The sequence below is a fragment of the Hipposideros armiger genome, unplaced genomic scaffold, assembly GCF_001890085.2.
Source record: "Hipposideros armiger isolate ML-2016 unplaced genomic scaffold, ASM189008v1 scaffold_280, whole genome shotgun sequence".
Taxonomy (NCBI): Eukaryota; Metazoa; Chordata; class Mammalia; order Chiroptera; family Hipposideridae; genus Hipposideros; species Hipposideros armiger.
The window spans coordinates 414,328-425,169 of NW_017731630.1; the positions used below are offsets into that span (position 1 = coordinate 414,328).

The 10,842-nt window shown below is 53.3% G+C and overlaps 1 protein-coding gene across 1 annotated transcript in view; it reads right to left on the reverse strand.

The window, feature by feature from the left end:
* Nucleotides 1-424: 424 nt before the first annotated feature.
* The window catches only part of LOC109390820 (cytochrome P450 11B1, mitochondrial-like), an 18,225-nt gene continuing 7,807 nt past the window's right edge, over nucleotides 425-10,842 (reverse strand). Inside the window, exons 7-8 of the mRNA XM_019657770.1 lie at nucleotides 10,669-10,765; nucleotides 425-2,703 (exon numbers count right to left, since the gene is read on the reverse strand). Coding sequence (XP_019513315.1) covers nucleotides 2,590-2,703; nucleotides 10,669-10,765 — 211 coding nt within the window. The 3' untranslated portion in view covers nucleotides 425-2,589. The remainder of the gene's footprint in view (nucleotides 2,704-10,668; nucleotides 10,766-10,842) is intronic.

Genomic DNA, 10,842 nt, shown 5'->3' on the forward strand with positions numbered 1-10,842 from the left:
GAGTGGGGCCGCTCTGCTGTTCTGGCGGCCACATTGCCCAGATGTCTCATATGGAGAGAGTCTGCCTGCTATCCTGATGACAGCTGAGACAGAATAAGATCAAATAATAGAGTTAAAATGAAATATTGATAGGGATATCAAGACCTGTAGTGTAATGTTTTCCAATCTTTTAAAATAACTTTTACTCCGACCCACAATAAAAAAAATACATTTTGCATGGAGACCCAGGGCACACGCACACAGACAGGTGTGTATTATATGTGTCTGTCTATGCATAACAGAAATGAGCATGTCACAAAGCAATAATTTCCCTGACCTCATGTACTGAACTCTGATATTTTCTTTTCTATTTTATTTGAGAAAGTGTTGGATTGAATCACAGCTTTCTAATGCATGCAGTCTGCAGTTTAAAAAAAAAGGTGCAATGAATTTTTTCTATTTTTTTCCTTTGTCTCCATTCCTCCTACAGGATATCCCAATGGGAGAGTCTGCCCTCCCGCCACCAAGCCCCCACTGTGACCCAACGCCTTCCTGCTTATGAAACAGAGGGATCTGCAGAAAATCTGTCATGGATTTCCCTTGTCGAGGCCATCCGAGCCTCAAAAATAGAAAGAGTGAAAAATATGGAGGAGACACTAAGAAAGATGGCAGAGAGAGTGAGACAGACCCCCGAATAGTTGCAAAATGGCACAGAGGCAATATTAAATTGATAATAGCCATGACATCCCCAGAATTGATTAAGTATATATATCAAAACTCAGATCAAGCAGTCCAACAAATTCCAAGCAGGGCAAATAAATAAATATCCACACAGACCCACGAACATGCAGAAAACCAAAGACAAAAAAACCTTTTAATCGGCTAGATAAAGAAAAACACAGATCACCTTCTAAGGACCGACACTGAGAATAATACCTGACTTTTGGATAGCAACTTGGGAAGCTGACCTCTGCTCCAGGTCACACGCTGAGCCCTGGCCCTGGTCACACATTTAGTACAGAGCCGCTATATTTTCATTCCATTCCTGCCATCACTGGTCACCACTCACCACAGAGCAGGGCCACACATAATGAGGTGACTTTTGAGAGGCAGGAGAAGAAATTCCCATTTAATTGAGTGCCTGCTGCGGCAGAGAGCTGGGAGCTCTCCACATACCAGTCCTGTGCCATCCCTGTGGGGCCTGGCGGAACGGAGCTTATTACACAGAATTGTCATCCGAAGCAGCTGCGGCTTGGAGGGATTAAGGGCTGACCAAGGGCTGAGCCAGAGCTCCAGCCTGCGCCTGTGTGACCAGAGCCTGGAAGCTCCTCTCCGTGATTCTCCAAACCCCCTTCAACAGTACTGACCGGGGCTGAGACACCACACCCCTGGCAGCAGGTCTCCTCTGCTGTGGGCGGGCTGGAGTGGTGAGGAGCGTGCCAAGTCTTTTCCTCATGAGGGGATCTGAGGGCCAAACAGGATGCCACGGGGGGCTTGGTGCCGGCAGGGCTGGTGCAGCCAGAAGTATGGCCCCTCCTCACCGCCTTGGTGAGAACTGAGCACCTTGGTTCTCACCAGATGAGGAGATTGGGGGGGGGGAGGGAGAATCCCCACCACCTAGCCTTGCCTCCCTTCCTACGTGTGTGTGGAGGTGTCACCGGGCCCTACATGGTGTGGGACAGACTGCTTGCTCCTGCCAGCTAGGAGACCCCAGTTAACTCTCAGCTGTACAAAGCCTCTTCCACCCATGAAGTCAGGGTGGCCCCTCTCCTATGGGTCAGTGTGAAGGGGCAGTCAGCACTTTAGACAAAGGGCTTTATTAAAGGGAGCGTGAGGCTGCATGTGGTCAAGGAGGCCCCATCCTCTTCTTCTGGAAGCTTCTCTGTAGTCACCCTGATGCTAGCCAGTGGGGTTCACCATCCTCTCTGCTTTCAGACGGGGGTCATTGGCCCAGATATCTAAGTTGGCTCCCTGGTGGCCATTCTTCTGTTAAACACTGCTGATGGCCTGTCTATTCAGGCCCTTGGCTGGGAGATTGAGCCACAATCACAGAGAACTGGCACTGCCAGGAGGAGCCCGCGTGGGCTGAGTGGAACAAGCAGTGGATAAATAGCCCAGCTTGAAGGTCAACTCTAGGCACGGGCATTGCAGACAAGGAGTGCAGCGTTTGCAACAGCAACGAGCGGGACAGGGGACCTAAAGTACCGTCTCTCGCATGGGGGAAGAGCTGAGTACAGAGAGCATATGAGACTGGACAGAGAGGCAGGGGACAGGGTCAGAAGCCCCTTAGATGGACTCATGACAGGCCTGGAGCATGCTGGGGTGACAACCCCTTGTTCATAGGCTCTCAGCTGGTGTTCCTTGCTAGAGAAGGGACTGGGCACATAACCAGGACCCGCCTCATCCCTAGCTCTGCCCTGTCCTTGCTGCATAGCCTGGCAAGGCCTGACGTCTGAGGCCCTGGGCTGTTCTATTTGTGCAAGGTGCCGGCTGGACTGTGACGTGGCTCAGGAAGCAGGGACCATTGGAGAAAACGGGTGACCCGGGGTCAGGCAGAAGGGGTTGGCGGATGGACGGTGGCGTGGCTGGCCCAGCAGTGCGGTGATATGACTAATTGATGGCCCGCAAAGTAAGGAGTGGGAGGGTGGAGGGCATCAGTATGAACCGGTAGATCATCTTTATATCGTCTTGCGTTAGCGTTTCCACCTGGAAGTTTTTCAGCACCTAGGACAGAGGCGAGGATTGNCTGACATGTGTGTGTGGTTGATGGAGACACAGAGGGCCGGGGGCCTCTCTCACCACAAGGCCGCTCTAGCCGCCCACCCCAGTGCATGGGAAAGACACCACCTCCTACTGGACCAAGGTCCTGCATTCCCCCCTCAGCTAGGCAGTGGCCATCCCGACCCCACCGCCCACCAAGTTCTCAGCCCTCCTAGGGGTTCCGCAGCGCGGGTTTCTTCCACACCGGCGGTGGCCTTGGGAAGGCCCCGGAGGCCTCTGGGAGCGCCCACTCCAGGCCAGCCTGAGGGCGGGGCCTGTGTCCCTGTCCCTGGTGCTAGCCCTTTTTCCGCGGCCCTCGGGCGCCCTCTGGTAGCCAACACTGGAAGTGCACCCTGCTGCAGGCTGGGAGGCGGCCACCAGTCCACCCGGCGGCTGTGGTCAGTCCTGCCGATCAGTTCTCCATTCTCCTGGACGCTAGGAGGGTTCACGCACACGGCCCTGTGGACAGGCCAGTTTCATCCTTTTTCCGTAGCTGCTTTTATCTGAGAAGCCTCCAGGCAGGCCCAGACAATCTCCCCAACTTGAGACTTAGAGTTCCCCCCACCCCACAAGAAAATTTGCTCCCAGCTTTGCAAGGTGTCCTGGGGGTAGGGAAGAGCCCCTCTGTGGGGACACCTGCTGCTGTCCCACTGGGGAGTGGGCCCTGGATGTCCAGTCAGGCACTGGCACCAGGACCCTGTAGCTCTTCTGGGAGCCCAGCTAGGCTGGAGAGCCGTGTGTGGCTCTGAGCTCCTGCAAGAGAGCAGCCAGCAAAGGCCAGGACTGACCCTCTGCCACCTGAGGGGCTGAAATCAGTTATCCTAGGCCACTGGGACCCCAAATCGCCAGAGGCTGGAGGTGCCTCTTACACAGACAGACCATTGCTTTCGGCAGACTCGCTCTGGACTCTGACATCAACACAGTTCTAAAACTCCTCAGCCCGGCCAGCGGGTTGCCCATCAGAGGAGGTTCCCTTTGGGCAGAGCTGGCCAGCTCCAGCACCCCTCCAGGCCCTATCTGTGTCGGATCCGGCTCTCTCCGGGGGAGAGGGATCGGTGTGCTCTGCCTCACTCGGTCAGCAGGGGGCGACAGCTGTGAGCTGAGAAGTCGGGGATGGTTAGTGCAGAGATTCAGGTGTCATTTCCTGCTAGCATCATGAGACCTTTGTAGACCAGCTTCTTTGTAAAATTCTACCAGGAAATGCAGAAAACTCACCACTCAGCTTCCCAAATGAGGACAGCCAGGCTGTCCTCACGCCCTGCCCCTTGACCATTTGGATGCAGTAGACAACATGTCTACTCGGGTTGGAAACCTGCCAGTGTTCCGCCACCTCTGTGCTGCTCCCTGCACACCCTTTGTCCTTGGTCACGGGGCCCACTGGGTGGCTCCCTACACCATCCCATGTCCCCAGCTGACTTCTCCATTCCGGGAATGGAAGGGAAGGGGAGGGGGTGGAGGGGTGAGGAGCGTGTCAGTTTGGGTGCTCTGGGAAGCAGACACCAAGGGAGCGAGAGATGCAGAAAACCACTGGCAGGGGTGCCTGTGGAGGATAAGGGAGGAGGGGCAGGGTGAGACGGGAGAGCCTTCTGCCCACAGTGGATGCTGGTGGAGCCCTTGGAAGGGTTGAGGGAAGGCGGGAGGACTGGGGGAGGAAGCTGGGGCTGGAGAACAGCTGGAGCGAGGCTGGCCAGGAGCTGGGGCCGCTGAAGAGCGGGAAGGTGCTGGCGGGACTGGCCTGGCGTCTGTCCCTGATCAGCACTGCAGGGAGTGGCAGGGGTGTCGGCGTGGAGGACTGGGCTGCTGTCAGTACTCCTCACACTCACATAGGCTGTCACTCCGAGGGACTTCTCTGGATGCCATGGAAGGGAAGGGAAGATACGAATTTTTTAGAAATGGCTTTGTCATAACGATATTTAATCTACTATATGTGTCATGGCACTTTGAACTTCTCACTCATGACTTAAGGGTCTGGCAAGAGAAGGGAGAGTCCCTGAGTCCCTGGCACCCCTGAGGCCAGGTCTCAGCCTGGGTCCCCAGGGAGAGTTCTCTCTGGGCCATGGGTGGGGCTCAGGCTGTGGGAGAGGCCCAGCCTTGGTTGGCGTTCCCGTGGTGAAGGACAGGCCACCACCCAGCTCGGCCCAGCCACAGTCATCCTCTTCCAGGGGAGGCCGGGGTCCCTCCCACCCCCCTCCAGGAGACTCACGCCATAGCAAGCACACTTTTACGCAGTTTTTACCAAAATCCCATGGTAAGAAATGTATTTTTCATTCTGACCAACGCATATAAATTCTTACTGTGGGGGGCACTCAATATCTTATTTTCTTTCAAGGATTTTATTGGAGAACAGTGTGTTTTTCCAGGACCCATCAGCCCCAAGTCAAGTAGTTGTCTTCAATCTAGTTTGGAGGGCACAGCTCCGTGGCCCTTGAGGGAATCGAACCAGCAACTTGGCGTTATGAGCACTGTGCTCTAACCACCTGAGCTAACCGGCAGCCCAATATTTTCTATTCTATCCAGGGTTACCTCATTTCACTCTATTTTTCATAAAAAATCTAATAAAAAGACACTATACCAATTTCACCACCCACAGTTCAGAAAGCACCAAAAAAGCCCCTAGTCCAGGACATTTATTTTTTGGATGACTTCTTAGGACTTTCTACAGGAACAGGCACTTTTAGTGTAATGAAAGCATTAAGTTTCAGAAAGAAAATGTTAAATGGAAATGAACTGATTTGGGCCGTAGAAGATGGGACCTGGCCACCCCCCAGGTCCTAAGTGTGCAGTGGGGGCCGCCTCATGGATCTCCACAGCCTGGCGTGGGAGCCCCCACAGACGCCCTCACCTGGGGACTCTCCTGTGTTGTCCACCGTGCCGTGGGCAGAGGAGGCTTGTGTGTGCGTGTGTGTGAGTTGGGGTACAGCCTCTGGGCATCCCCCTTGGTTCCTCGCCTTCCCTTGAGGAGCTCCCACGTCCAGCAGAGAACCAGCTCCCATCCTGAAGGAGCTCGGGGCCCTGGTGTTCATTCAGAGACGAACAGGCTGGGTCAACGCCAGCGAGGGCTGCTCGGACAAGGAGTTGTCAGGGTCTCAGGCAGAGGTGGGAGGCCTTGCAGAGCGGGGGCGAGGGGGAGGTGCTCAGGATGGGGCAAGGCAACCAGACGCAGGCAGAGTTATGGGCGGGCAGCAAACCTTTGCAAGTGAGCTGAGTGAGTGCACATGGCGAGATGGGGGGTAGGGGATGTCCCAGGGTGAGGGGACTAGTGGACAAGATGGGAGAAACCCTGCCAGCTCTGGGTCTGGGCTCTGGACCCAGGGAAAGGACACTGGTGGACAGTGGGGGAGATGTCAACACGGTCTGTGTCAGGATACATGCGAGTCCCGCCTGGGGCTAATTTCTCGTCTTTGACTTTGGAGATGCCGTTATGTAAGAAGTTAACATTTGGGGAAACTGGGCGAAGCAAATATAGAAACTGTGGACTATTTTGAAACTTCTTTGTAAGTATGAACTGATTTCAAATTGCAAAGTTAAAAATGTTTTAGAAACAGCAGGGAGTAGGCTTGGTGGAGCCGCATGGTGTGTGTGGGGGGGGGACGGACCCGGGTGTGTAGGAGGCGGGCCTGCAGGGCAGAGGAGGAAGGGTGGCAGAATTTCGCCCCAGACCAGATTGGACAGTGGCAGGGGTGTCAGAGAGAAAACGTTTCAAATGGGTCAAAAGTCAAACTGAAAATGGGAAACTTAGCATTTTTAAGAAGAAACATAAGAAAATCTCTTCGTTGGATTAAGAGAAAATACGTTTAAGTAATCGAACAATACGTTCAAGAGTATGAACCAAAAAAGTTTGCGTGTTATCATGACACAGCAATCAAAAAGGAATGACAGTACCGAAGATATTTTCAGTAAACTGGTATCCGCTCACGATGGACAGAGGAAAAAGCCCTATGAAATGAAGTGGTGGGCGGGGCACAGGCAAGTGATTGTCCCTGGGGCTGCTGCAGGGTGGGGTGGGCAGGACTCAGCTCTGGCATGTGGGCATTAGACCTGCACACGTGGGCATTGGATGTGACGTCCATTGTCACATCCCGCACGGCATGAGCAGTGGGAGAATGAGAGGGGGTGGTGAAGGGTTAAGAAACAAAAGAAACAGCAGCCAAGAGTTAGATGAGCGTGGGGCCAGGGGTCTCCAGCCTCGTGGACTAAGAGCCCCGAATCGGCCGACACACCGCTTTTATTTCTCCACCTACCTGGAAGTAGCATTGTTCTCTCCACAGTCTGTGAGTCTCATCCCTGAGAACTTGCTCAAGCCAAAATACCCTTGCCTGCGAGCTGCTATTACGGAGAATCCACCCACAGCGATAAGACAGATGCTCTGCCTTCACACACCCTATACGCATGCAAATGACCCCAGGAAGATAAGATTATTGTACTGAGGACAGATACTATCACACCATCAGGTCACTTCCCAAGCAGGTTGAGGGAAGGAATGTAGCTACAGAGATAGACAACCTCCAGTCTCTTTGGGGGGTGAGTGAGGGCTCATGCCCACCTCCATCAACCCTGAGATTTCTCCTGATGGCCTCCACCCGACCGTGCCTGTCTTAGGTTGTTCCTCCCACGAGGAATCTTACCCGTCATTGACTAACCGGCCATGCTTTGGAGCCAAACAGGGAAATGCAAGGTGTATGAACAGTGTCCTCAAAAGGGTCAGTTTAGGGTTAAGTGTGGGGGGACAGATGGCTGGACAGCTGCGTGGCAACAGTCCATGAACCAAAGTGTGCGGCAAACATCGTTTGTGTGAGCAGGCGGTGCTCTAGGCCTGGATGAAGAGAACGGCCTGAGCCTGAGCCACTGTCACCTTCTATTCAACTGCTCACAGTGGCTCCGGTTCCATGTGGAGGGATGGTTCTCTCAAGTGCATAGCCTGGCCAAGGCCACATTCAGGTCTGGGAGTCCACACTTGGATGTGGAGAGGGGGTGTGGAAAGACGATTCTTAAAAGTGCCGGGGATGACGTGGAAATGCCTGGGTGAGAAGGAGTGTCCTGGCATGGGAGGTCCCTCAGACTCAGGGGTTCTTCCCAGAGAGTCCCTCATCTACCAAACCGCAAGCACCCCACCCACAGACAGGCTTGCCTACATTGTCACACATCCCACCCCAGTCTCAAGGACCCTCCACTACTCTGACGTTGGAGGCTTAGTAACCACAGAGTTGAAGCCATTGGGGCAGGCCAGAGGGACCAGGCCCTTACCCAAGGCCACAGAAAGGGGCAGAATGGTGAGGTCAGGAGGCAGGAGATGACCCACTTGCTGGGAGCGGCCAGTTAGGTGTCGTGGGATCTTCAAACTCTTCTGCTCACAAAGCACCTCTCCCCGCCATACACACCCCTACCCTTGAGTCCCCCCACTGCACAGGGGCGGGTGGGTGGTGTCATGGTCCCTTGCACAGAGGGCTGTGGTGTGGAGCTGGGGAGTTGAAGGAAAGGGTTGCTGGGGCAGGGCTTTCCAGATTTCCTGGCCCCAGAGGTCCTGCCACATGGGGCGATGTCCCCGCTCCCCAGGTCCCACCCTTTCTCCCAGCCACCCAAAGCCCAGCGAGGAGCAGCCCCCCTTGTTTGTGGTTGGGGCTGTCACCCCTTCAGTGCAGGCAGTGAAAGGGCCAGTGGGAGGGGGCTCTGGTCTGCACCACCCCCCCAGCAGTCGCGTCCCAGCCGCCTGACGGAGGGGTCAGGGCAGCACTGCAGGCGGGCTCTTTGTCCCTGCCACTGAATGGCTGAGACTCAGCACTTGTCCCCTTCCTGTGTCTCAGTTTCCCCATGGAAGTTACGTTTTTGTTTTACAAGAGGATGGAGGGTCCATCCTGGGTGGCCGTGGGTCCGGGTGGGATGGACGCCATCTGGTAAGTGGGGCAGAGGAGAGCAGAGCTGGAGACCCAGGACTGACGTGGCCGCTCTGGCCAGGGCCCTCGCCTGCAGTCCCTGTCATCCCCACGTAAGGGTGAAATGTGGTAAATCAATAATGTGATTAACTTTAGCTAGTTTACAGTTTGACCCATTCTGATATTAAGCTGTTTCCTCTTTGTTTCTCCTCCCACTGATTAACTGAAGAACTTTTTTTTTTTTTTTTCAAAGCATACCTCATCCATTAACATCCTAACCTGGAAAGAGCAGCTTCTTTAACCCTCAGGTGCCTGGGCCTGGATGTCAGGACCCAAGATCAACTCCCCAGCAGTTTTTCACAACTCCTAGCAGTGTTTGGGCAAATGGCTATGGACAATGAAATTTAAGATAACACTGAGGCAGACGTGAGGCCTCAGAAGATCCCAGGAGAAGACTTCTCAACGATTAGCCCTGAGGCCTGTTTCCTTTGCTCTTCTCCATTTACCTGCCTCTAAAACCTGACCCGTCTACGAATGGGGAGGTGGCCTTTGGACAGGAGTCCGCCATCCTCCCAAATGCCAGCCTGCTGAATAAACCTGCTTTTCTTTCCACCAAACTTGTGTCTTGATTTTTAAGTTTTTCAAGCGGTATCACCCCCACGGTGGACACAGGACATTTGGACCTGAGAGGGCTGTGCTAGCAGGCCACGTGTGAGTGGGGCCGCTCTGCTGTTCTGGCGGCCACATTGCCCAGATGTCTCATATGGAGAGAGTCTGCCTGCTATCCTGATGACAGCTGAGACAGAATAAGATCAAATAATAGAGTTAAAATGAAATATTGATAGGGATATCAAGACCTGTAGTGTAATGTTTTCCAATCTTTTAAAATAACTTTTACTCCGACCCACAATAAAAAAAATACATTTTGCATGGAGACCCAGGGCACACGCACACAGACAGGTGTGTATTATATGTGTCTGTCTATGCATAACAGAAATGAGCATGTCACAAAGCAATAATTTCCCTGACCTCATGTACTGAACTCTGATATTTTCTTTTCTATTTTATTTGAGAAAGTGTTGGATTGAATCACAGCTTTCTAATGCATGCAGTCTGCAGTTTAAAAAAAAAGGTGCAATGAATTTTTTCTATTTTTTTCCTTTGTCTCCATTCCTCCTACAGGATATCCCAATGGGAGAGTCTGCCCTCCCGCCACCAAGCCCCCACTGTGACCCAACGCCTTCCTGCTTATGAAACAGAGGGATCTGCAGAAAATCTGTCATGGATTTCCCTTGTCGAGGCCATCCGAGCCTCAAAAATAGAAAGAGTGAAAAATATGGAGGAGACACTAAGAAAGATGGCAGAGAGAGTGAGACAGACCCCCGAATAGTTGCAAAATGGCACAGAGGCAATATTAAATTGATAATAGCCATGACATCCCCAGAATTGATTAAGTATATATATCAAAACTCAGATCAAGCAGTCCAACAAATTCCAAGCAGGGCAAATAAATAAATATCCACACAGACCCACGAACATGCAGAAAACCAAAGACAAAAAAACCTTTTAATCGGCTAGATAAAGAAAAACACAGATCACCTTCTAAGGACCGACACTGAGAATAATACCTGACTTTTGGATAGCAACTTGGGAAGCTGACCTCTGCTCCAGGTCACACGCTGAGCCCTGGCCCTGGTCACACATTTAGTACAGAGCCGCTATATTTTCATTCCATTCCTGCCATCACTGGTCACCACTCACCACAGAGCAGGGCCACACATAATGAGGTGACTTTTGAGAGGCAGGAGAAGAAATTCCCATTTAATTGAGTGCCTGCTGCGGCAGAGAGCTGGGAGCTCTCCACATACCAGTCCTGTGCCATCCCTGTGGGGCCTGGCGGAACGGGGCTTATTACACAGAATTGTCATCCGAAGCAGCTGCGGCTTGGAGGGATTAAGGGCTGACCAAGGGCTGAGCCAGAGCTCCAGCCTGCGCCTGTGTGACCAGAGCCTGGAAGCTCCTCTCCGTGATTCTCCAAACCCCCTTCAACAGTACTGACCGGGGCCGAGACACCACACCCCTGGCAGCAGGTCTCCTCTGCTGTGGGCGGGCTGGAGTGGTGAGGAGCGTGCCAAGTCTTTTCCTCATGAGGGGATCTGAGGGCCAAACAGGATGCCACGGGGGGCTTGGTGCCGGCAGGGCTGGTGCAGCCAGAAGTATGGCCCCTCCTCAC